General features: G+C 46.1%; 1 protein-coding gene across 1 annotated transcript in view; it reads right to left on the reverse strand.

Moving 5' to 3' along the window:
- LOC141059748 (scavenger receptor cysteine-rich domain-containing protein DMBT1-like) overlaps nt 1-14,471 on the reverse strand; it is a 35,514-nt gene extending 21,043 nt beyond the window's left edge. The window contains exons 1-3 of the mRNA XM_073555882.1: nt 14,459-14,471; nt 14,013-14,339; nt 7,484-7,810 (exon numbers count right to left, since the gene is read on the reverse strand). Coding sequence (XP_073411983.1) covers nt 7,484-7,810; nt 14,013-14,339; nt 14,459-14,471 — 667 coding nt within the window. The remainder of the gene's footprint in view (nt 1-7,483; nt 7,811-14,012; nt 14,340-14,458) is intronic.
- Between the last annotated feature and the right edge of the window lie 13,499 nt (nt 14,472-27,970).

The following is a 27,970-nucleotide window of genomic DNA, read 5'->3' on the forward strand; positions in this document are numbered from 1 at the left end:
CATGCAAGCACTTCCTGCTGACACCATAAACTGCGACTCTACCATGCCATGCCAGCCCTTCTTGCAGACACCAACGATGAACTCCACCAATCCATGCCAGCACTCCTTGCAGACTCCATAGCTGACTCAACCCCTCTGGCTGCGCTGCACAGGACTCATGTTCAGCTCCTTCCTTCACCCAGGCTTACTTGAAAATGACTCACAATATCACCAACAGTGATTGAACAACCCTGAGACTAATTTATAGAGCCTCACACCTGATTTATAATTGTGTGCACATTAAACCTAAAACTAAGGTGCGATACCACTCACCACCACCGGGGCAACTTAGAATGAACGACACCACGTGTAATAATTCTAATGGCCACCGGGGGCAATCACACCACTTTGGCACAAGCCAAAGGAAAAAAGTTCACTTTGTGCATTTAAAACTGTCAGATCCACTTCGGATCATGACAGTACCCTCCCCTTAATGAGGGGACTCTGGACCCTCAAGACCACTCCTCTTTAGGGAAACACCTACAGCGGGGATGCCCAGATCCTGAGTTCACCCCACCACTACCTGACACTTCAGGTTTATGACAAAAGCACCGCTGGTATTGGCAATTTATGTTCTGGAGGCACCACTCATCTCCACAGCGCTGACCTGGGGAACGAGCTTATGTATGTGTATGTTTGCTAAGAGCTGATCAGACTCCACAACACATTTCCACAAGTTGTTTTTTGGTGGCCACCCATGCATGCTCGTTCACACACAGGTCTGGACCTGAACATTTATTGCCACACATTCGTTTGTCATTTTTTTTTTTTTTTTTTGGTGAACTCATTCTGGACCCGACAACAGAGGTGTCCCCCTGTGTCACCACTCTCACACCACCGCTATTCACGGCTTCCACCAGATCTTTTAATGTAGTCCTCTTTAACTTCTGGTTGTTGTTTTCCATTCATTCCTTTCCTCCTGTAGAAGGGGTATCATATCCTGCTGGCTGCCACCAGAGGCATACTGCCAAAAGTTCCGTGGACTTATAAAACGTGTAACCGATACCCACGCTGAATGGGCCTGTAAATTACGGTGGTCACTGCTACAGTGGGTACAAGGGAGCCAAGCAACCACTAAGGAGGACGTCCTCCAGCTCTTCTTATTATAACGATTCTTTAATGGACTAACCCCCGAGACACAGCAATGGCTTCGGGACAGGCGGCCAACGGCTCTGGAGGAAGCCGCTCATCTGGCCGATGATCATGATGCCAGGAGGCCTCAGTTTTCCGGATCAAAGATGGTTACTAGGGGCCCGTCCAGGGACCTGGAGAGCCCCAAACCACCAAAGATTGTACGGGGACCAGCTAGAAACCCGGCCTACCACAGTCCCCCTGGGGGGGCGATGCCACACCTGCCGTCAGCTGGGCCACCTGCAAAGACAAATGTCCCAACCGGACTCAGCATACCCAGTAGCCAAAGGCGGGAACAGCTACCTTCAGCCGGGCTGCTGTACACTGCTACCAAGGCGAAGCTGACCCGGCATTGGGGGCTACGACTAACTTAGGGGTGGAAGAGATGGAGGAAGTGCTGCATGAAGTAGACCCCGTGCAGGTAACCCGGGCAGATAATCGACAACAGCATCAACAGGTCGTGTTGGTTAATGGGAAACGTATGCAGTGACTACGAGATTCCGGGGCAACTTTGACCCTTGTGAAGCCTCATCTCATCCTGGACCAAGAGAAGATGGACCGGACAGTGGCAATCCGTGTAGCAGGGGGAACTATCCATCGACTGCCCACTGCCAGGATTCACCTGAACAGGGGAGTCGGGGATGGCCTTGTTGAGGTCTGCTTGATGGAGGATTTGCCTGCAGATGTCTTGCTGGGAAACGACTTGGTGCCCATGTTGTCTGCATTCTCGGTTGCCCTTCTGGCTGAGACATATCCTGTGACCACCCAGAGACAAGCTCGAGCTGCGGAGGCGGAATCACACTCAGAGGAGGCCCAGGTAAGACATCCCAGCCCTACACGTATTCCCATAGCCACACACATTTCTTGGACCACCCCAGATGCATTTAAGAGGGAGTTACTTGAGGATCCTTCATTGGAGGGATATCGTGGGAAGGCACAGGAGGGGAGAGGGGTACTGGAAGGGGAACAGTTTGTATGGAAGCAGGGACTCCTCTACCGGATCACAGAGCAGCACCACACAGGGACGAGCTCCACTATAAAATGACAGCTGGTAGTTCCCAAGAAGTATTGGCAGGAGTTACTGCGAATCTCTCATGACATATCCTTGGCCGGGCAGTTCGGCGTCAGTCGCACCAGGCATCGCCTGACACAAAACTTCTTTTGGCCGGGGTAACCTATGATGTTTGCCAGTACTACCAGACCTGTGACAGTTGCCAGCGCAGGGGCAAGAGGGGGGATCGATGCAAGGCCAAATTACGCCCCCTCCCCATTGTGGAGGAACCATTTAGCCGAGTAGCGGTCGATCTGATAGGGCCGTTAGCCAAACCCAGTCCGTCAGGGAAAAGGTATATATTGACAGTGGTAGATTATGCCACACGGTATCCAGAGGCGGTTGCGTTACCTAACATACTGGCAGAGACGGTGGCGGCCGCCCAGCTTCAGGTTTTCTCACGGGTTGGATTTCCCCGGGAGACTATCTCGGACCAGGGTACCCAGTTTACAGCAGAGGTGACCAACCAACTGTGGAAGCTGTGCGGCGTAAAGTCCATTAGAAGCACCCCGTACCACCCGCAAACCAATGGGTTGTGTGAACGCTTTAACGGGACATTAAAACAGCTCATTGAGACTATTACCAGGACCTACAGGGACTGGGAGAAATTCTTGCCACACCTCCTGTTTGCCTATCGTGAGGTGCCCCAAGAATCCACGGGGTTCTCCCCATTCGAGCTGGTATACGGGAGACGGGTAAAGGGACCCCTAGACCTAGTGCTAGAACACTGCGAAGGGGAGAGCCTCATAGAAGGTGTACCTATTGTACCCTATGTGCTGGAATTCCGGGACCGCCTACAGGAGCTGACCCAGGCTGTACATGAGAACATGCAGGCGACTCAGCGGCACCAGCGCATATGGTATGATCGGAGGGCCAGAGAGCGCACCTTGGAAATAGGACAGAAGGTCCTGGTGTTAGAGCCCACTAAGCAGAAAAAGTTCCAAGCTGCATGGCAGGGGCCCTACCAGGTAGTGGGGAAAATAGCTGACACAACCTATAATGTTGCCGATTGTGACGACCCCAGAGTTATCCGCATGTTCCATGTAAATATGCTGAAGCCCTACCGGGAGCACCCTGAAGAGATAGTGGCCATCTGTGCACCTGCAGCAGAGGATTTAGCCGGTCTTCCCTTGCCGGATGTCTTAGGGTAAAGGACTCAGTCTAAAACATGGGACCAGGTACACTTGGGTGAAGACCTAGGCCCCCGGGAGAGACAGCAGGCGGAGGAGTTGTTGAGGCAGGGACAGAGGATGTTTTTGGGGAGACCAGGGTACACTCGCCTGGCACAACACAAGGTTGAGACCCAGGATCAGACCCCCCTGCGTCAAAACCCCTTCCGCGTCCCTGAGTCTGTACGAGAGGGGATGCGGCAAGAGATACAAGAGATGTTGCGATTAGGGGTCATTGAAGAGTCAGATAGTCCCTGGGCATCCCCCGTAGTGTTAGTGTCCAAGAAGGATGGGACTACACGGTTTTGTGTAGACTATCGTAAGCTCAATGAGAAAACAGTGACGGATGCATATCCCATGCCGCGTGTGGATGAGTTGTTAGACCGGCTGGCGGGGGCAAAGTATTTGACCACCATCGATCTATGCAAAGGCTACTGGCAGATTCCCCTTAGTCCTGACGCTATTCCCAAGTTGGCATTTGTCACCCCGTTCGGCTTATTCCAGTTTCGAGTTATGCCACTCGGGATGAAGAATGCCCCTGCGACCTTCCAGAGGCTGGTTGACCGGCTTCTGGATGGTCTCCAGGACTATGCTTGTGCCTACCTGGACGACATCGCCATCTACAGTGCAACATGGGAAGAGCATCTAAATCACCTAGAGACAGTATTGGACAGGATCCACCAGGCCGGAATCACCCTGAACCCAAACAAGTATCACATAGGCAAAGCAGAGGTTCAGTATTTAGGGCATTGGGTGGGAAGTGGGAAAAAAGCGACCAGAACCTGCCAAGATTGAGGCCATAGCCAAATGGCCCACCCCACGCACTAAAACCCAGGTCATGACGTTTCTAGGGACAGCGGGGTATTACAGGAAATTCGTTCCCAATTACAGCAGCGTAGCCAAGCCCCTCACTGATCTGACCCATAAGAACCTCCCCCGCCAGGTAACCTGGACCCCAGAGTGTGAGGAAGCATTCCGCCAACTAAGGGACGCCCTCACCAATACCCCTGTATTGGCTGCACCTGATCCAACTAAACATTTCCTTGTTCACACAGATGCTTCTATGTTTGGATTGGGGGCAGTACTGAGCCAAGTTGGGCCGGACGGCCAAGAACACCCGGTAGCTTACCTGAGTCGGAAACTACTGCCCCGTGAAGTAAGCTATGCAGCCATCGAGAAGGAGTGCCTGGCGGTAGTATGGGCACTCAAAAAGTTGCAACCATATTTGTATGGACGACAGTTTTCCCTCCTAACGGACCATTATCCCCTAGTCTGGCTTAATCGGGTCTCCGGAGACAACGCCAGATTGCTGCGGTGGAGTTTAGCCCTACAACCTCTGGACTTCACCATCCACTACAGACCCGGCAAACAAAAAGGTAATGCCAATGGACTAAGTCGGCAAACGGAACTTGTACCAACCCCATAAACTTCGGTCATCTTCAAACCGATCTGTTAAGGATCAGACTGTGTATGCCGGTCGCGTCGCTGAAAAGGGGAGCAGTGTTACGTGTTACGGAACCACTCAGCACCAAGAATATGTTGTGCAGTTATATGTTTGTATAATAGGTTCCATGGGAGATGCATGTCCCTAATGCATCAGCCCACCGGCTGCTCCCAGCCGCCCCCCTCCCCCACCTTTGCAATTCCCACAGTAAATATCGGCAGGCTCCGGCCACCTGCGGCTATTGTAATGTATGTCTGGCCTGCTGCTTTTCTATTGGCCTGCCCTCTGTATCTGTGTGATATATTCTGTGTCCTGTGAGTAAAGTGTTGTCAGACTGGAAATACGTGGAGAAGCAGTGATCTTTTATATGCGCCCATGCAATCATGGAATTCCAGCCAGCGTCCTTCATTCAGACACCAGCCAAAGCAGAGTGGACCTCCGGAAACACGGGGTGGTACTGAAAGAGGTACCCGAGATTGGAAGACCCCGTTACAGGGTTGGTTAATGGCGAGGGTTGAGATTTGTCCCTACTCCCCCGCAGCACACCTGCTGCTCACACCTGGAGGAGAAGGGGACCAGGATATGGAGGAAATATACACTCGCTGGACGCCTTCCTCCATACGACCAGGAGGGGGCGGCTTCTTCGATGGTATTGAAGATTTGGCGTGAGCCCCGTGGACTATACACCAGTCTGCTCACTACAGGGACATACCCCTTCACCTCGGGGAACCCCAGACAGCACCATGGGGATCACCAACTCCACCCACCTGTCTGGGTACGTCCGCCTGTATAAAAAGTCCCGCTCCCCAGCAGCGACTCTAGGGGCTTCAGTACCAGAGCCGCAAGAATATGGAGGAAAAATACACTCTGGTTGCCTCCACACGACCAGGAGGGGCGGCTTCTTCAATGGTATGGAAGATTTGGCGTGAGCCTGCCCTCTGTATCTGTGTGATATATTCTGTGTCCTGTGAGTAAAGTGTTGTCAGACTGGAAATACGTGGAGAAGCAGTGATCTTTTATATGCGCCCATGCAATCAAGGAATTCCAGTCTGCTCACTACAGGGATGTACCCCTTCACCTCGGGGAACCCCAGAGAGCACCATGTGGATCACCAACTCCACCCACCTGTCTGGGTATGTCCGCCTGTATGAACAAGTCCCGCTCCCCAGCAGTGACTCTAGGGGCACTTTGCCAAAGCCGCAGGAATATGGTAATGTCACGATCACACCGCCTCTAGTGGGGCGAATTTAAATAATAAACACGTGCAGCTGGATACACCGCCTCCAACTGGCGAATTTAGACATTACACGTATATACAAGTCAGGAAACCCTACCTCCAGTAAGGCAAATTTAAACAATAAGGGAAACCTGGGAAACATTAACAATGGTGGGCCCGGCGATAGGGAATAGGGAAGTAGAAACCTCCGGAGCTCCCCTGAGCCAGTGTCCCTGCACTCCTAACGTTCCCTATGCCGGTTCCGCACCGGGCAACACACGCGTACCTTAAATCCTATCTCGCCCTGACCTAAACCCTCACTAGGGAATTGGTCGGTGCGGAAACTAATCCCACCACTGCACTAAAACACACATGAGGAAAGATGACAAAACAGGGAAACACCACTTAGCTTTGCTCTGTTGCATACGCTCCTAGCAACAGAGCCCACCACCTGCGTGCATCTTCTCCTCCACCCGGATCCATCACCATAACCAGATCCATCACCATAGTGCAGCCTTGGAGCAGAGTCCACCACCAGTTGCAGCTGCCCAGTAAACAGAGTCCCAAGGATGAGTCCAGCTTCTGCCAAAAAGTCCAGCATGCTCGAGTCCAACTTTTCTGCCAAGAAGTCAAGCATGCTTGAGTCCAGCTTTCAGCAACCAAGTTCAGCATGCTGAGTGCAACTCTCACCATAGTCGCCACTCCACCAAGCCATGCAAGCACTTCCTGCTGACACCATAAACTGCGACTCCACCACGCCATGCCAGCCCTTCTTGCAGACACCAACGATGAACTCCACCAATCCATGCCAGCACTCCTTGCAGACTCCATAGCTGACTCAACCCCTCTGGCTGCGCTGCACAGGACTCATGTTCAGCTCCTTCCTTCACCAAGGCTTACTTGAAAATGACTCACAATATCACCAACAGTGATTGAACAACCCTGAGACTAATTTATAGAGCCTCACACCTGATTTATAATTGCGTGCACATAAAACCTAAAACTAAGGTGCGATACCACTCACCACCACCGGGGCAACTTAGAATGAACAACACCACGTGTAATAATTCTAATGGCCACCGGGGGCAATCACACCACTTTGGCACAAAGTTCACTTTGTGCATTAAAACTGTCAGATTCACTTCGGATCATGACACCTATAACAGAAACCCATCAGCATTTCATTATTGGGGTAAAAATGCACCTCACAAAGGCATCCTACTACCACATAAAACACCTTAAGATTTTGGACTTAATGGGGAAGGAACAAAAGTACCTCCAGTCCATTAAGGTTTTCTTATAAAAAGCTATTTATTGTTTGATTTACCCTTAGTAGCAGAATATATGAAAAAGTGGATTCCTTGAACATCTATGCAAATAACATGATATGATATCAGATGACTGAATAACATTTCATCACTTCGAAACTATACCTGAGCAGACAATTCCAACATCTTCATTATGTCCACAGTTATGTACTGTAAATGGTTGGTGCAGACAGTCCCATACGCGTTGTTCATTGCCGGTGCATTGCACATCATCCAATACAATTACTCCTTGTCCTTGGCCAAATGCAGCACTGCCATTAAATGCAAGAGCTTGGCCACAATTTAACTGCCAGCATACAACTTGTGCAGCATTCAGATCAAAATAATCATCACACACAGTTCCCCATACTCCATTATAGAGGATATCTACACGACCATTACATTGACCATTGCCATTTACCAGTCTTAAAGACAAGTCTGAACCTAGAGAACCTAAAAAAAGGAGAATGGTCATTTCTAAAAACATTTTATTGTAAATTATCTTAAAGGGAACCAGACAGGTCCCCTATGTCCTCCCAAACCACCAGCATTTGTATTATTGTTACTAAATACCCTGCCTATTCAGCCCTTTATAGTGTTTAACGCCTAAATTCAGATTTTAAAAAATTCTTTATAAATAGTGATGAGCTGACATTTTTAGAAAACGTTCAACAATCTCAAATTTGGCATGAATGCAGCTCATTGGGATTTGTGTTCAGATTTACGAGCAATTTACCTTAAAACAGGCAAAATTCCGGGAACAGTTCAGTAATTGAAAGGGATTTCACTAATTGTTAGGACTTTGTCTTGAAGAGTGGTAATGAATTTTGAGTGCGGGGTCTTTAATGAGGGGATTTAATGGGGAGAGGTCAGAGGAGCGACGGCCTGTTTTTCTTTCTTTATTTTTTAATTTTTTTTCTTCTTTATATTAACTGAATGTGTGTAGATTCAGGCAGCCAATCACAGCATAAATACCATCCACAATGACCAGACATAAGTGCTTCTGCAATTGGCTGAAAAAATCACATGTCCCTCTCCGTATAAAAAGCGAATATGTTGTGTGGGTGTCGTGATGTTGTCAGTGTAACAGTAGAGAGAGGCTGCTTCTATGGCTGTTGCAAGTTGTCAGATAGTTAGAAATGCAGTTTATTCCTTTTGGAAGTGCATTGAGCAGCAAGGTGGTGTGCTGGTAAAAGGGGAAAAAAAAAAAAAACCTCTTTTAAATCTTCTGCCTGAGCGAGTGTGAACGAGCTGAGTGTGACCTGAGCGTAAGTGCGAACTGTGGTAAGTGTGTGACTTGAGAGTCAGTGACTTTGGATTCAGGGAGTTTCCAAGGGAGCTCTTACTGAATTGCTGTTATTTTATATTAATTCTTTTTTTTTTTTTTATTTATTTTTGCTTATCTTATTGTCTGGTGCAATCCCCATTAGGATGTGCTCCACTATTGCCAATGCCATCCAGTGCACGTCTTGCCGCATGTATGAAATCCTTGAACAGCCGGTCGAGGGTGCATACTGCTGTGCAAGATGTGAGCATGTTGTGCATTTGGAAGCCAAGATACTGGATCTAAATGTGCAGCTGGCAACACTGAGATCCATAGACATATGCACCTCATGTCATGCGTTCTGACTACTGGCAGTGCTGGCTCTTCTCTCTTTTTATTGCAATATGGAAAGGAGTCTTCTGCTCACTGAGCAGACGCTCAATGGGATAGATGACGGGGGGGATGCTAGGTTGGAGCTGCAGGACAATGAAGCAGCTAGCTGGGTGACAGTTAGAAGGCGGGGTAGAGGGAAGAGCACCAGGGAGGCTAGTCCTGATCTGGCACACCCCAATAAGTTTGCTAAGTTGGCAGATGAGGGGAGTGTTAGTGCAGGAGTAGCACTGCTGCAGCAAGGCATGTCCTCTGAAAGCCGGAGGAGTGTCTGCTCCAGTAAGGGGGGAAATAGGAGAGCAGGGCAGGCCAGACAGGTTCTGGTAGTGGGAGACTCAATTATTAGGGGAACAGATAGGGCAATCTGTCACAAAGACAGGGATCGTCGAACGGTGTTCTGCCTACCTGGCGCTCGAGTCCAACACATCGCTGATCGGGTTGACAGATTACTGGGAGGGGCTGGTGAGGATCCAGCGGTCATGGTGTACATTGGCACAAATGACAAAGTTAGAGGTAGGTGGAAGGTCCTTAAAGATGATTTCAGGGAATTAGGCTGTAAGCTTAAAGCAAGGACCTCCAAGGTGGTATTTTCGGAAATACTTCCTGTACCACGTGCCACACCAGAGAGGCAACGGGAGATTAGGGAGGTTAATAAGTGGCTCAGGAATTGGTGTAGGAAGGAGGGGTTTGGGTTCCTGAAGAACTGGGCCGACTTCTCAGTTGGCTACAGGTTCTACGCTAGGGACGGGCTGCACCTCAATGGGGAGGGTGCAGCTGTGCTGGGGGAGAAAATGGCTAGAAGGTTGGAGGAGTGTTTAAACTAGGGACTGGGGGGGAGGGTAATCCTTTTATAGGAGGGGAAGACAGTGCAGATAGAGACCTGGGCACAAATAATGACATTGGGGGTGGGGGTGGCATGGGGGGTGGGGTTAGAACAGTTAATAATTTAAGAAAGAATAGAGGTACAGAGAGATACATAAGGTGCATGTATACTAATGCCAGAAGCCTCGCCAACAAAATGGAGGAATTGGAGTTAATGTTGTTGGAACATAATTATGACATGGTGGGGATATCTGAGACATGGCTGGACGAGAGCCATGACTGGGCGGTTAATTTACAGGGCTATAGCCTGTTCAGAAATGACCGAACAAATAAGCGAGGGGGAGGTGTGTGTTTATATGTAAAATCATCCTTAAAACCCATCCTTCGTGATAATATATATGAGTCTAATGAAAATGTAGAGTCCCTGTGGGTAGAGATAAGGGGAGGGGGGGAAAATAATAAATTACTGATAGGGGTTTGTTATAAGTCTCCAAAAATAATGGAAGCAACAGAGAATATCCTCATAAAGCAAATAGATGAAGCTGCGACTCAAGGAGAAGTCATTATTATGGGGGACTTCAACTACCCTGAAATACATTGGGGAACCGAAACCTGCAGTTCCAGCAAAGGTAATAGGTTTTTGACTATTATGAGAGACAATTACCTTTCACAACTGGTTCAGGACCCAACAAGAGGGGGGGCACTGTTAGACCTAATATTAACCAACAGGCCAGACCGCATATCAAATGTAAGGGTTGAGGGTCACTTGGGTAATAGTGATCACAAATTAATAAGTTTTCATGTATCCTTTAATAAGATGTGTAGTAGAGGGGTTACAAGGACACTAAACTTCAGGAAAGCAAATTTCCAACGGATGAGAGATGATCTTGGTGGAATTAACTGGGACGATATCCTGAGACATAAAAATACACAAAGAAAATGGGAGACGTTTATTAGCATTCTGAATAGGACCTGTGCACAGTATATACCGTATGGGAATAAACATGTTAGAAATAGGCGGAAACCACTATGGCTAAATAGAGCTGTAAGGGGCGCAATAAGAGATAAAACTAAAGCATTTAGAGAATTAAAGCAAGTAGGTAGTGATGAGGCATTAAATAAATACAGAAAATTAAATAAATTCTGTAAAAAGCATATCAAGACGGCAAAGATTGAGACAGAGAGACTCATTGCCAGAGAAAGTAAAAATAATCCCAAAATATTCTTTAACTACATAAATAGTAAGAAGCTAAAAAATGATAGTGTTGGTCCCCTTAAAAATAGTCTGGGTGAAATGGTGGATGAGGATGAGGAAAAAGCCAATATGCTAAATGACTTTTTTTCAACAGTATTTACACAAGAAAATCCCATGATGGATATCGTGATCAGGGATAAAAATTCTCCGTTAAATGTCACCTGCTTAACCCAGCAGGAAGTACGGCGGCGTCTAAAAATCACTAAAATTGACAAATCCCCGGGCCCGGATGGGATACACCCCCGAGTACTGCAGGAATTAAGCACAGTCATAGATAGACCATTATTTTTAATCTTTAAAGATTCCATAATAACAGGGTCTGTACCACAGGACTGGCGTATAGCAAATGTGGTGCCAATATTTAAAAAGGGGACAAAAACTGAACTTGGAAATTATAGGCCAGTAAGTTTAACCTCAACTGTGGGTAAAATCCTGGAGGGTATTCTAAGAGATACTATACTGGAGTATCTGGAGAAGAATAACCTTATGACCCAATATCAACATGGGTTTACAAGGGACCGTTCCTGTCAGACTAATCTGATAAGCTTTTATGAAGGGGTAAGTTCCGGACTGGACCAAGGGAATGCAGTGGACATGGTGTACATGGACTTTTCAAAAGCTTTTGATACGGTGCCACACAAAAGGTTGATACATAAAATGAGAACAGTGGGGATAGGGGAAAATATGTGTAGGTGGGTTAAGAGCTGGCTCAGGGATAGGAAACAAAGGGTGGTTATTAATGGAGCACACTCGGACTGGGTCACAGTTAGCAGTGGGGTACCACAGGGGTCAGTTTTGGGCCCGCTTCTTTTTAACATATTTATTAATGACCTTGTAGGGGGCATAGAGAGTAGAATTTCAATATTTGCAGATGACACTAAACTCTGCAGGGTAATCAATACAGAGGAGGACAATTTTATATTACAGGAGGATTTATGTAAACTAGAAGCTTGGGCTGATAAATGGCAAATGAGCTTTAATGGGGATAAATGTAAGGTCATGCACTTGGGTAGAACGAACAAGATGTATAATTATGTGCTTAATTGTAAAACACTGGGCAAAACTGTCATTGAAAAAGACCTGGGTGTATGGGTGGACGATAAACTCACATTTAGTGGCCAGTGTCAGGCAGCTGCTGCAAAGGCAAATGAAATAATGGGATGCATTAAAAGAGGCATAGATGCTCATGAGGAGAACATAATTTTACCTCTATATAAGTCACTAGTGCGACCACACTTAGAATATTGTGTACAGTTCTGGTCTCCGGTGTATAAGAAAGACATAGCTGAACTGGAGCGGGTGCAGAGAAGAGCGACCAAGGTTATTAGGGAACTAGGGGGTCTGCAATACCAAGACAGGTTATTACACTTGGGGTTATTTAGTTTGGAGAATCAAAGGCTTAGGGGTGATCTTATCACAATGTATAAATATATGCGGGGACAATACCAAGACCTTTCTAATGATCTTTTTACTCTTAGACCTGTGACGGGGACAAGGGGGCATCCTCTACGTCTGGAGGAAAGAAGGTTTAAGCATACTCACAGATGCGGATTCTTTACTGTAAGAGCAGTGAGACTATGGAACTCTCTGCCATATGATGTTGTAATGAGTGATTCCCTATTAAAATTTAAGAAGGGACTGGATGCCTTTCTTGGAAAGTATAATATTACAGGGTATATACACTAGTTACCTTAATATTGCATTGATCCAGGGAGCTAGTCTGATTGCCGTATGTGGAGTCGCGGGAAGGAATTTTTTTCCCCAATGTGAAGCTTACTGTTGCCACATGGGTTTTTTTTGCCTTCCTCTGGATCAACATGTTAGGGCAATTTAGGATAGGATATGGGTTGAACTAGATGGACTTAAAGTCTCCCTTCAACCTTAATAACTATGTTACTATGTTACTATGTATTGTCAGCTACTTCAGTTATATAGGATCCTGTGTAAAATTAACATTCCATCATCTAAAATGATTGTGCTAACAGTTTGGTGCAGGCAGGAGGCCACATTTACTTATCACAATAATTTGGATTAATATTATGGTGCAGGAAGGAGGCTACATTTCCTAATGAATATCGTTTGGACTAACATTATGGTGCAGGCAGGTGGCCATATTTCCTAATGAAAATTGTTTGGGCTAATATTGTGTTGCAGGCAGAAGGGCACGTTTCCCAATCATGATGTTTTGGGCTAATATTGTGGTGTCAGCAAGAGTCCATGTTTCCTAATCAAACTTGTATAGGCTGAAATTTTGTGGTTCAAAAAGGAGACCACATTTCTTTATCTAAATTATTTGTGCTAATATGGTGTTACAGGCAATTCGTCATATTTCAGAATATAAATCCTTTCAGCTAATAGTGTGGTCCAGACACAAGCCTACATTTTATAATCTCAATCCTTTCTGACAATAGTTTGGTCCATACACACTAAATCATCTATTTTATTATTGCAGTGCACGCAGGAGGCCACATTTCCTAATCTAAATCGTTTGTGCTAATATTCTGGTGCAGGCAGGAGGCCACATTTCCTAATCTAAATTGTGCTAAAATTCTAATGCAGGCAGGAGGACACATGTCCTAATCTAATATTAGCTGAATATTGGTTATTAATAGTCAAACAAAACATTAATAATTATTATGTGGAGTAAAACCCTGTAACAGAAACCCATCACCATCTCATTAATGTGGTGTCAATACACCTCACGAAGGCATCCTACTACCAAATAAAACCCCTTATCATTTTGGACTTAATGGTGAAGGAACCAAAGTACCTCCAATCCATTAAGATTTTCTTATAAAAAAAAGTATTTATTGTTTGAGTTGCCCTTAGTAGTAGAAAATATGAAAATCTGGATTACTTTAACATCTATGCAAACAACATGATGTGAGATGAATGAATAAGATTTCATCATTTTGAAAATATACCTGAGCAGACAACTCCAACATCTTCATTATGTCCACAGTTATGTACTGTAAATGGTTGGTGCAGACAGTCCCATACGCGTTGTTCATTGCCGGTGCATTGCACATCATCCAATACAATTACTCCTTGTCCTTGGCCAAATGCAGCACTGCCATTAAATGCAAGAGCTTGGCCACAATTTAACTGCCGGCATACAACTTGTGCAGCATTCAGATCAAAATAATCATCACACACAGTTCCCCATGCTCCTTTATAGAGGATTTCTACACGACCATTACATTGACCATTGCCATTTACCAGTCTTAAAGACAAGTCTGAACCTAGAGAACCTAAAAAAAGGAGAATGGTCATTTCTAAAAACATTTTATTGTAAATTATCTTAAAGGGAACCAGACAGGTCCCCTATATACTCACAGCCACCAGTATTTGTGTTATTGTTAATAAATACCCTGCTTTTTCATCCCTTTATAGTGTTTAACACATACAGTGCCTACAAGTAGTATTCAACCCTCTGCAGATTTAGCAGGTTTGATAAGATGCAAATAAGTTAGAGCCTTCAAACTTCACACAAGAGCAGGATTTATTAACAGATGCATAAATCTTACAAACCAAAAAGTTATGTTGCTCAGTTAAATTTTAATAAATTTTAAACATACAAGTGTGGGTCAATTATTATTCAACCCCTAGGTTTAATATTTTGTGGAATAACCCTTGTTTGCAATTACAGCTAATAATCGTCTTTTATAAGACCTGATCAGGCCGGCACAGGTCTCTGGAGTTATCTTGGCCCACTCCTCCATGCAGATCTTCTCCAAGTTATCTAGGTTCTTTGGGTGTCTCATGTGGACTTTAATCTTGAGCTCCTTCCACAAGTTTTGAATTGGGTTAAGGTCAGGAGACTGACTAGGCCACTCCAACACCTTGATTTTTTGCCTCTTGAACCAGGCCTTGGTTTTCTTGGCTGTGTGCTTTGGGTCGTTGTCTTGTTGGAAGATGAAATGACAACCCATCTTAAGATCCTTGATGGAGGAGCGGAGGTTCTTGGCCAAAATCTCCAGGTAGGCCGTGCTATCCATCTTCCCATGGATGCGGACCAGATGGCCAGGCCCCTTGGCTGAGAAACAGCCCCACAGCATGATGCTGCCACCACCATGCTTGACTGTAGGGATGGTATTCTTGGGGTCGTATGCAGTGCCATCCAGTCTCCAAACATCACGTGTGTGGTTGGCACCAAAGATCTCGATCTTGGTCTCATCAGACCAGAGAACCTTGAACCAGTCTGTCTCAGAGTCCTCCAAGTGATCATGAGCAAACTGTAGACGAGCCTTGACATGACGCTTTGAAAGTAAAGGTACCTTACGGGCTCGTCTGGAACGGAGACCATTGCGGTGGAGTACGTTACTTATGGTATTGACTGAAACCAATGTCCCCACTGCCATGAGATCTTCCCAGAGCTCCTTCCTTGTTGTCCTTGGGTTAGCCTTGACTCTTTGGACAAGCCTGGCCTCGGCACGGGAGGAAACTTTCAAAGGCTGTCCAGGCCGTGGAAGGCTAACAGTAGTTCCATAAGCCTTCCACTTCCGGATGATGCTCCCAACAGTGGAGACAGGTAGGCTCAACTCCTTGGAAGGGGTTTTGTACCCCTTGCCAGCCTTGTGACCCTCCACGATCTTGTCTCTGATGGCCTTGGAATGCTCCTTTGTCTTTCCCATGTTGACCATGTATGAGTGCTGTTCACAAGTTTGGGGAGGGTCTTAAATAGTCAGAAAAGGCTGGAAAAAGAGATAATTAATCCAAACATGTGAAGCTCATTGTTCTTTGTGCCTGAAATACTTCTTAATACTTTAGGGGAACCAAACAGAATTCTGGTGGTTTGAGGGGTTGAATAATAAATGACCCTCTGAATAAACTTTTCACAATTTAAAAAAAAATTAAACAAAGAAATAACATTCTTTTTTGCTGCAGTGCATTTCACACTTCCAGGCTGATCTACAGTCCAAATGTCACAATGCCAAGTTAATTCCGAATGTGTAAACCTGCTAAATCTGCAGGGGGTTGAATACTACTTGTAGGCACTGTAAATGCAGATTAAAAAAAAAATTATAAATAGTGATGAGCGGACTTTTTGGAAAACGTTCAACAATCTCAAATTTTGCAGGAACGCAGCTCATTTGGATTTGTGTTTGGATTTACGAGCATTTTCCCTTAAAACCTGCAATATTCTGGGAACAGTTCAGTAAATGACCATGATTCCACTCACGCTTTGTTAGGACTTTTTCTTGGATAGCGGTGCTGAATTTTGAGTGGGGGGTCTATAATGAGGGGATTTAATGGGGAGAGGTCAGAGAAGTAACGGACTGTTTTTCCTTTTTTCTTTTTCAAATTTTTTCTTCTTTATTTTAACTTATAATGTGTAGATTCTGGCAGCCAATCACAGCACAAATACCATCCACATTGTCCAGACACAAGTGCTTCTGCAATTGGCTGCCAAAATCACATGTCTCTCTCCATATAAAAAGCGAAGATGTTGTTTGGGTGTCGCGATTTTGTCTGTGTAACCGTAGAGAGAGGCTGCTTCTATGGCTGTCCAAGTTGTCAGATAGTTAGAAAAGCAGTTTATTGTCAGCTACTTCAGTTATATAGGATCCTGTGTAAAATCAACCTTCCATCATCTAAAATGATTGTGCTAATAGTTAGGAGGCCACATTTCCTAATCATAATTATTTGGATTAATATTGGGGTGCAGGAAGGAGGCTACATTACCTAAAGAAAATCGTTTGGACTAACATTGTGGTGCAGGCAGGAGGCCACGTTTCCCAATCGTGCTGTTTTGTGCTAATATTGTGGTGCCAGCAAGAGTCCATGTTTCCTAATCAAACTTGTTTGGGCTAAAATTTTGTGGTTCAAAAAAGAGGCCTCATTTCTTTAAATTATTTGTGCTAATATGGTGTTATGGGCAGTTCGTCATATTTCAGTAGCTAAATCCTTTCAGCTAATAGTGTGGTCCAGACACCATCCTGCAATTTTTAATCTCAATCCTTTCTGACATTAGTTTCGTCCATACACACTAAATCTTCTATTTTATTACTAAATTGTTTGTGCTATTATTCTGGTGCAGGCAGAAGGCCACATTTCCTAATCTAAATCTTTTGTGCCATTACTCTGGTGCAGTCAAGAAGCCATATATCCTAATCTAGATTGTGTTAAAATTCTAATGCAGGCAGGAGAAACCCATCAGCATCTCATTAATGTGGTGTCAATACACCTCACAAAGGCATCCTACTACCACATAAAACCCCTTAACATTTTGGACTTAATGGGGAAGTAACCAAAGTACCTCCAGTCCATTAAGATTTTCTTACAAAAGGGGCGTGACCTAACAGCTCTGGAGACAAGACGTGCCTGGCAAGAGCTCCTGCTATAATAGAAATAAAACTAAAGAAAAACGTGCTCCAAGCTAACAACTAAGTCACAGAAGTGAACAGGTCACCTCCGGCACCCTCTGGATCAGCCACGAGAAACAAGGAAGGAAAATATTAGGACTTTCCTAATATACTGAGCGAAGAGGTGAGGCGGCCTATGGGGGACCAGACGGAAGGGCTGGGAAGCCATCCTAACTACAGGCTCTGAGATCTAGAGTGGGTGCAGCCTGCCCCGCAGAGGTATCGGGTCCCTGGGTTATCTCCCCCCCACCCGGGCTCAAGCAAGCTGGATCTCCTGATACCCGCTGCCCCCTCCTGCCTTGGCGCGTGACGGGAGCACACAGGGCGTGACGGGTCTTGCCTGCTGTGCCGTTGGCATCTCTCTCTTCCTCCCTGCTCGCCCACACTGAGGTGGAGTTCCAGTCTGCTGGAACCGGAGAGTGGGCGTCTGCTGCTGCGTGGTAGTGGACCCTTCTTTGTGGTCTGTTCTGCTGGACCAGGGACGGGGGAGCCTCACTCAGAGAGGTGGCGGGAAAATTTGCACCCTTATTGTCCGGGGAGCCGCGGTGTTAGGGGCGAGGACAGAGGGGATCGGAGCTGAAGGGAGATACTGTTGGGCCCTGTGGATGCAGCTGCAATTGCGACCCCCCCGGAGCTGTGGGTATTCATCTGCTCACACTCCCCCCTATATATAACACCGGCACCTATAACACCGGCTCTGTGGCCAGAAAGTGGAACCTGGGCAAAACACCAGACTAACTGTTGCCCTGCTGATACTACTCAGAGGAGAACATTGGAACAGTGGGAAATTATATTTTAACCCTCAAAAGAATTGGAACTGAGCAAAGGAGGAATGGGTGACATCTAGTGGCCACCTGAGGGATTTACTACGACTGAATCCCAAAACTGAAATATATTAAAAAATTCCCCAGGCCCTCTCTCCAGGTCCAACATTAGGCAAAGCAGAGCAGCGGCAAACCACAGAACAATCATATACTGAACTGAACTAATAAAGGAGTCATTAATTCAATTGAATGACACAGGAGAGCACAATTTTCTTACATGATATCAACATCTGACATGCTCGTCTATCCTCGCAGCTTGTTGGCAGAGGGAAAATAATATTATCTTGACATACACCAGCTCTCAGAGCCCAGTAGATAAAACCATGGGAAAAACCACAGTAAAAACCTTGAAAAACACCACTTGAGCAACCAAATCTCTAACGCAGGCAGACGTGGACAAATTTCTGAAAAAACAGGCCTCTTTCCCGGACTCTATTAAATCTCCAAGGCAAACTGACTCTCAAATGGAAGATGATTCAGAAACAGATCTGGAGAGTGATTCAGATAGAGGGGGAGTCATGAAGGATGCCCTGGTGACCCGTTCATTTATTAAAAGGATTCTCTCAAAAGGACTAGAACCTATAGGAAGTGAACTGGCTGACATAAAGCAGGACATATCGCAACAAGGTCATAGACTTGAAGTGGTTGAAAATTACCAGACAACCCTGATGCAACACACCAATATTCTCCATGACAGTCTCATCGAACATGAAAATCAGTTACATATGATTCAAACTATGTTAGAAGACCTCGGAAACCGCGAACGAAGAAACAATATTCGCATAAAGGGGCTTCCCGGAATCCGTGGCTTTCGAGGCACTAACCAAAGCTTCAACAGAGATCTTCTCTAATCTCCTATTGGACGATGATCCTAAGGACATTGAACTCAAAAGGGTGCACTGATCTCTACGCCCCAAACTCAAACAGGGAGAGCCCCCAAGAGACGTGCTGTGTCGCTTCCTTGATTACCGTGTGAAAGACCTGATTCTTCGTAGAGCACATGAAACACAAGAAATTCTGTACGAAGGCTCACAAGTAAGACTTATTCAGGACCTGTCGGCCACAACACTTAAAAAGCGTAAAATTCTAAAACCATTTACAGATGCTCTAGTACAAAAAGGACACCGCTTTCGTTGGCTGTTCCCATTTGGAATTTTTCAAACAGCAGGAGACAAAAGCTTCAAGCCAGGTCATCCTCGGACATTAAAGAAATATGCAAGACCCTAGACATCCACCTGGAGTCATTCCCGGATCTAGAGTTGTTTCACTCAGCCTCACACTATCAGCATTTGCAAAATCCAACCCCGTTGCATCTGGTGGGGACTCCAAAATCCCAGAAACAAAAGAAGAAATCCACAAAATCCCCGAATTCAAGAGAAGATGAAGGGGCGACATGAACTCTGGGATCCCTTATTACCTTGCTGTTTCACTGTGGATTCTCCCACTGATTATACTATTTTTTTCATGGTTGATACCTTTTGAGACTATGCTCAAACCCATCACTTGATTTGACTCGTTATAACAACACTATTATATTAAGTTAGTCACATCCCCTTGGGCTCTAGGACTCAGAGAAAATTTTCCCTCAAGTTCTGTAGAATTGCCATTTGTATTTTTTTGACTAATATGATATTCACGAATTTCACTATGTTTTCTTTTCTTCTTTCTTCCTGCTCAAACTATCTCTCCTGTTTCTTTTGCCTACCCACACTCCATCCAAAAACTGGCATCAAGAGGCAACCTGGGACAAAAATGGTCATTGACCCAGAGAATATTCACCCGCTTTATCTTCCATGTCGATGGCTAACCATAATAAGGTATCTACTTTCACTTCCTTAAATGCAAACAGCCTAAACTCTCCGATTACTATGCGACAAACACTAGACATTCTTAAAAGGCAAACGAGATCTGACAAGACTTAAAACCAAAATAGGATCAATGCAGATGCTAGACATTTGGAGGTACTTACAGCCAAATGACAAGGACTTCACCTATTACTCCTATCCCCATAAGACTTACCATAGATTGGACTACATACTTATCCCTAGAAGATTACTCCCCAATGCCTTCAACTCAAAGATACTCCCGAATATTAATTCAGACCACTCTATAGTTACCCTCCAAATGACGCTACCCAAACCTTTCTCCATTAATAGAACATGGCAACTGAACGAATCGATTTTGTCTGACATAGGCATACGCGCTCGCATAACCAAGGCCCTCAAACAATATTTCAACCAAAATGACACAAAGGAGGTTTCAGCTCCTATTTTGTGGGAGGCACATAAATCAGTAATATGGGCTGAAGTAATCTCAATCACCTCGTATCAAAATAAGCAGCGGCAGCGTGAGATAAACACTTTATACGAAGAGATATTTGAATTAGAGACCCAACATTAAAAACAACCTGATACAAAATTGATGACTGCGCTAAGAAAAGACAACAAATAAAGGACATTTTAAACAAAAACATCAGCAAAATGGTACGCCTCATGGCGAACTAGAATGTTCGTACATGGAGACAAGGCCACTAAATTTATGCTCTCAAGGATAAGAAAGCGCCAAGCCCGCACATATATACATTCAATCAAAAAACAAGGTGGACTAAGCACCAAAAACTATGCACAAATAGAGTCTGAGTTCCTGGAATATTACTAACAACTATGTAACCTATGCTCGACAGAATCAAGTTTAGAGCAACAAAAAAGAAAAAGTGGAATTAGGAACTTCCTGCCCGACTGAAATTGCCCCAATTGACCGACACACAACAGACCCAGCTGATTAGACCATTCCACATATAAGAGCTCCAGTCTCATTCCTCCATCCATCTCTCACTCCCACCTCCCCTCTCTCATCTATTTTCCTCCTATGTTTCATCCTCCCTCACCATCTCCCTATCTCCCTTCTCTATCTTCTACACCCCCACCTATCTCTCCTGCTTCTCTCTCTCTTACCTGTCCTCCCTCTCCATCTTAACAACCAATGCCCACCTCTCATCCTCCCTCCTCCCCCTTGTCTTCACTCTCTCCTCCTCTTCTGTGTCCTTCCTCCTCTCCTCCCCATCTCTATTTCCTCCTCCTATTCCCAATCTGTCCTCCACCCCTCCCTGCTCCGCACTCCCTCTCCCTTCCACCTCTCCGTTCAATGTCCCAAGCTGGGCCAGTGCCAAATCCGGACAATGAGGTGTCCCTATCTCCACAGGGCACCCTCTCTAAAGAGCCAGCTATGATACTGGGAGAAGAAAGTGAAACACTCCCTACACATAACACCACAGGTGCCCCCCGATACAAAAGCTAGCAGAAGGGAGGTGTGGGCCATCAGAAACTGCACCTGCTAGGTTCGAGAATGAGGATCCTATGTGCCAGACAGAGCTACAGTCTCACAGGGGGGAAGTACCCACACACAAAAAGACAAATACACAATGGCACAGTTCCTCCTCTGATATGAAGAGGGGACATCATGCATGCTGCCTAGTACTAGGGGAACCTCACAGGCACCAAGTAGGCAGGGGCAGATAGAGCCAGAACTCTTACACTGTGTGCCCTTCACCCCTAGTCAGGTGTTCAGTATTCAGAGAAATCTGCCAGACCCAGATATGGACCCCATGCCATTTTACCGAAGAATGCAGCAGAGAAAGCAAACATATGCTGCAACCTGAAGTGATCTCTGGTCCATAATGGAAATAAAAGCAGATGAAACACTCTGGCCAATCATGAAGGAACTCTTCAAGCTTCCATCAGGATTAGATGTGCACTCCTGGGAGTCAGGATAAAGCTAATTGAGCAGCTCAGAGAGTGGGCCAAAGCCAGACAAGCACTCAGCCTACATAACATGAGCCAGGCCGAGACAGAGTCTGTAGACAAGTTTCATGGCAGAGTGAGGCAAGTATTCCAAGTTTTAGGCTTCACTATTCATGATCAGATACACGGACAAATGTTGGCACAGGCCTTTGTGCATGGACTAAGAGAACCAATCAAGAAACTGCTGATAGTGGCCAGGCCTGAGTACAGGTCAATAGCAGTAGATGCCCTGCTCGCAGTAGCCAGAAGAATTGAGTCCCACCCAGGAGTGCGGAGGACAGCCCCTCTTATGGTGGCCACTGATGTGGAAGAGCAACCACCAAGCAGGGACGGGAGACCTGCCAGCTGTTACAACTGTGGTAACCTTGGCCATTTCCCAAACCATTGTACAACACCCCGGCAACCCAGGGCATCATGCAGAGGAATAGGCCAAGAAAGAAACACAGAAAATGGTGAAGAACCCTGTCCATAGGACAGAGGCAGGCCTGGTCTGCAAGATGTCACGCTCCCTGACATGTGAAACCCCATCAGCGGACACAATACCTCAAATCGCTAGGGGCTGTCATATCTTTCCTTGTGGACACTGGCACAGTCAGAAGGGTGATGAGGCATGTGGAACTCCACAACCCCACCAGCCTATCATGTGTCTTGTGTGAGGACTGAAGGTCAAAGCAGACATTCCCATCTTCCAAGCCCCTGAGCGTGTGGACACAGCCAGGACACTCCATCCTGTTCCAGTTTATGGTGGAGACCTGCCCACCCCACCTGATGAGAGCAGACCTACTGCAGGAACTGAAGGTGACAAAAGTGTTCCATGAAGATGTGACCATGACATCTTCTCCACCCCAGACCCAAGAAGGGTCAATCATGCTGGCGGCCCTACAAGAGCCTCAAACAATCGGTGCAAGCCTACCCAAGGAGGTGCAGGATAAAGCACCCGGAAGCCTATGGTCCAAGGTTGACTTCAAGTGGCATCAGTGCGGGTGTCACTCAAGTCTGGAACCCCGTACGCTCACAAGGCCCAGCATCCACTGCCCATCACCCAGAGTAAAGCTGTCTCTGACCAACTGGAGGTCTGAGTGGAATCGCTGTTCAACAAACTGGCCTAAGAACATTGGCAGGGCCAGGAAACTCCCAACCCAAAGGGACCATTCCCACTTCGTGAAATGGCTGCACTGCTTCCGGCTCCAGTGCCAAAGGATCATCTTGGACAAGATTCTGAAGGTGCTCCCTGAAGTTTATCCAGGCCCTGGACAAGAAGACAGCCACTCAGCTCCTCAGACTGGTCAACAAATGCTGACCTGAGATCAAGCTAGGTGAAAGGAACAGCTGCTGGCTGGTAAAGAAGACAGAGCAGAGGTTACCGCAATGATTGCCTTGGTGGAGAGCAAGAAAGCTCAGCTGGACGTCATCTCTGATGAAGAGGATCCCAGTAAACAGCTTGTTTCACTGCCGACCCTGTGCCAGCAAATGGGAGTTACTCACGGCATCGTGAAGAGCAAGGCCAGATTGGACTGAATGGTGCATAACCTGAGGGCTGTGAACGAAGCAACCGTGTTTGAAACCCCAGTTGCGCCAGATCTGCACACTCTGCTGACAAATGTGCCAGCCACAGCAACTGTGCTCACGGTGATGGATCTGTCAAATGCTTCCCTCAATGTTCCCCCTTCACCTGGATGGCCAGTTCCTGAATACGCACAAGGGGGGTGCAGAACACATGGACAGTGATGCCCAAGAGTGCCCAGAACAGCCTTTCACAGCTCACCAAAGCATTGTCCTCCATCCTCATCAACTGGATTGCAAAACATGCAGAAGTCATCGACATCGCTACCTGCACAGCCCTTTCCTTGTCTCCTCTACTCTACCTGGCAGAGCAGCAATGCAAGTTCTGGAAAATTAGAGTCCAGTGGTGTCTGAAACAAGTTACATCCCTGAAGACACCGTATTACCCGCCAGACGAAACGCTTGACAGATGACCAGAAGACCGCTGAGGAGAAGCAGGCTCCCTCCATAACTCCGAAGATGCAGGCCTTCCTTGGACCAGCTTCATACTGCAGAACTGGTGCTCCAGTCTTAATGCAGCCTCTGTACGATTGCATCAATGCAACCCCGTTCCTCCTGTTGTTTGCAGCCTTCATCTTGTACAGGAAACTGAAAGACTGCATAGTCTCTACGCCAGCTCTAGGCCTCCCTGACTACGGGAAGCCATTCCATCTTTACCGAATGGAGAAAGAGGTCATGCTACTGGCATCTTAAATCAGACCCACGGAGGAAAAGCAGAGGCCTCTAGACTACCTCTCAGCTGGCCTGGACCTAGTTGCAAGATGGGGCCCTCCTGCATAAAAACAATATTTGCAACACACGCCGTCCTGACAAGGCTGCTGATGTCATTCTTGGACAACCACTGGAGATCCGCTCTCCACCACTCTTCAGTGCTCTCAGCCGGTACCTGTCTCTAGTCCCACTCCCAAGGGGTGGGATGGGGATGTGGATACGGACTCTTCAGAGAAAAAATCTGCAAGATACCGTAGATGGCTCCAGTTTTTGCAGATGATGAAGGAAGGTTCCACACGGGATGTGCAGTGACCAGAAATCAAGACATCTTATGGTCCAGAAGTTTGTCAGCCCAAGAAGCGGAACTGATAGTGCTGATGAAGGCCTTCCAGATTGCGAAGGACAAAACTGCAAATGTCTATACCAGTTCCAGGTACTCGCATGGCATAGCACACAACTTCGGACCCATATGGGCTGCAAGAGACTTCATCACAGCAAGCTTGTCAACCATGAAGCATCATGGAGCCATCAGGGACCTGCTGGACGCTCTTCAACTTCTAAATGTGGTGGCAGTGTTAAAGGTCAAGGCACACGGAAAACTGAACACAGTAGAGGCACGGGGTATCAACATGGCAGACGTGGCAGCCAAAGAAGCAGCCAGAGGAAGACAATATGGAAAAATGGGAGAGGTCACAGAGCCGGACGGCTACTACATGACGACTGAAGACGAGGAAACCTGACAAAATGACTTCCTGGAACTTGTACAAGAAGTAGCAGGACCAGATTCAAATGGTGGAGAAGGAGAGCTGGATGCTGAAGGGGCAAAGCACTGGGCTCCAAAAAAGTTGTCTACCTCAAATGTCTACCTCAAACGTCTACCTCAAACGTCTACCTCAAGACAGACCCAGTCTACCTCAAAGTATGTACCCTACGGTGGTTCAATGGACACATGGCCCCCGCATAGAATTGAAGACACAGATGAATGACCTGATTGGAATGGACTCCCACCATAACAGCCAAATTTCCAGTAGCTGTCTGGCCTCTGACAAATGCAACATTGGACAAGTAGGAAAAGTTCCCCCACATCATCTGGCCTGAAGATTTCCGAGTAAGGAACCAGTTGGCGAAGACTACTGCAGAGAAGCTACTCTCAAAAATAGTGTGCAGATATGGGGGTTCCAGAAGTGATAGCAAGTGATCAGGGACCCACCTTCACAGCAAACGTGACACAAGAGATCTGATCATCAGTAGGGTCAGACTTAGGCCTACACACTTCCCACCATCCCGCACCATAGACTAAGTGGGACATTTAAGAACAGCATGCTAAAAAATTGCCCAAGAAACAGACAAACCATGGCATTAGACACTCCCATAGGCTCAGAAAAAGCTGTCACCAAAATGAAATTTTATTTGCGTCCACACCCATGTTAGGGGTATTCTTCCCTCAGCAGTTGACTATGCCATGTGATACTTTGTCTGCTTGTGTAATTGAATTTTTCAAGAATCTTGCTAATGTCCATTCTCGAGTTCTTTCCTTCATTGCCAGGTCCAGATTCGGTGCCTGGTATGCACGCCCTGAAGTCAGGAGACTGAGTGTTGGGGGAAAAAGTTTGTAAGGAGAGCACTAGATCCCAGATTTGATGGCCCTTCTCCAAGAGCTGACGTAACCAACCTGGAGGGAAAACCCCCACCTTGATTCATGCTTTGCATTGCAAGAAAGCCCTCATACCAGAAGATACACCTGAGCTAGTATGATGCTGTGGATGCCCCAACTGACTGAATAAATTACCTACCTGATAGAGAATACACATCACTGACTGCATAGACTGCTAACTGAGAGACTTTGATTACATTGCACCAAACCCCCGTTAGGGACAGATCTCTTGACCGCCCATTTGCAGAAGTCTGTGCGGAGGGGGGCATATGCACTAGGCATGCGACAACCCACTGGCAGCATAAAAGAGTTGCAGTGTTTTGGGACAGGAACAGGATTTTAGGGCAAGTGATACCTAAGGGGAGATTGTGATGGAAATCTATTTATCTATATGTATTTCATCTAGATCTCACTTGCATGCAAATATGCTTTCTGCTATATACTCATGTACTTATATACTCATATATACTCTATATACTCATATGCGCACATAGATATTCATTCACAGCTATCTTGAACTTTGTAATCAGTTGCTGGAGATGACCTACTAACCCCATGAGCCAGTCTAGGGAACCAATATGGTCCAGTGATAACATTGTCTCGTTTGTCTTGTGAAATATCTACCAGACATGGGAAATGAGGAAGTTGGACCAGATGCACTGCTGATATCGGAGTTTTGCTGACATTGCAAGACAGCATAGGAGTAAATCATATGATGTTAAGTCACCCTCATGCTGGACACTGCCATATATGTTCATGTATTCAAACCAACCAATTAGATAAGACGTTCAGCCTTATGTTAATGTGGTAACCACCCTTTTCTACATGCATCTATATATATATGTATGTACAATAAAGCTTCAGAGCATTGAAAGAATCGACCGCTGTCTCTGTGTACAGTTCTTTTCTTTCTTCCTTGAGCGCTCAAAGACTCTGTCTAATTAGGACAGGCCGCAGCACACACAGAGGTATATCTACCCAATCAAATTTCCACAACACAACCAAGAAAGGGGTGGCATTACAGCAATTGGCAACTGCTGGGCGGGAGAACCGAATAGTGCAAGGCGAGTAGTGAAATACTCGCGATGTACCGAGTACCACGAGTACCGCATTACTCGCCGAGTACCGAATACCCACGAATATGCTCGCGCATCCCTAGTTATTAATAGTAGAGTTGAGCGACTTTTGGTTTTTTAGGGTCGAGTTTCGTTTCGTGAAACCCGACTTTTCCAAAAGTCGGGTCGAGCAAGATCGGCCGATTATAGGGAAAAGTCGGGGTCGTCCCGAAACACGAAACCCAATGTAAGTCAATGGGGAATAAAAGTCGGCAGTGAGAGGAGGACAGGAAACACACCTACAGTGCCCATTTGAATGCCAAAAGCATCAATTCTTATTACTTAAGCTTGTCAACCTTAATTTACTTCATAATACTAGTTACGCACTGAAAAATGGGGGTTATTTGGCTAAAGTTGTGGGGGGGTAGGGCTGGCTCCAGATTTTCATGTGCCCTGGGCGAAAGAGCGCCCCTTTAACACATACCACAACTCATGATGCTCCGATACGGCAGAGAAATAGCGGTATAGTACAATGACAAATACTTCACTTTTTACATCTCATGACGAGGCCCATCTATTTCTCCATACAGAATCATTGGTCTCATATAATGTTTGAAACAGTATATGATGCGCTCCACATAATGCAACAGTATATGTTGGTCCCCATGGATGAAGCTTCACTGTCTTATGGGCCCAAATAATGCTCCAAACATAATGGGCCCCATTTCTAATGCTCTAGTGTATAATGGGCCCTGTAAATGCTGCTCCAGTGTCTGATGTCCACCTTTGGAATGTTCCAGTGTATGGTGGACCCCATCTATCATTCTCCAGAGTATAGTGCTCCCCAAAAATTGCTGTCCCAACATTGAAAACAATCAAATAAGTCTCCTCGCTAGGGAATCCCTGTACT

The sequence above is a fragment of the Dendrobates tinctorius genome, unplaced genomic scaffold (assembly GCF_039654945.1).
Source record: "Dendrobates tinctorius isolate UK_male_01 unplaced genomic scaffold, ASM3965494v1 ptg000230l, whole genome shotgun sequence".
Lineage (NCBI taxonomy): Eukaryota > Metazoa > Chordata > Amphibia > Anura > Dendrobatidae > Dendrobates > Dendrobates tinctorius.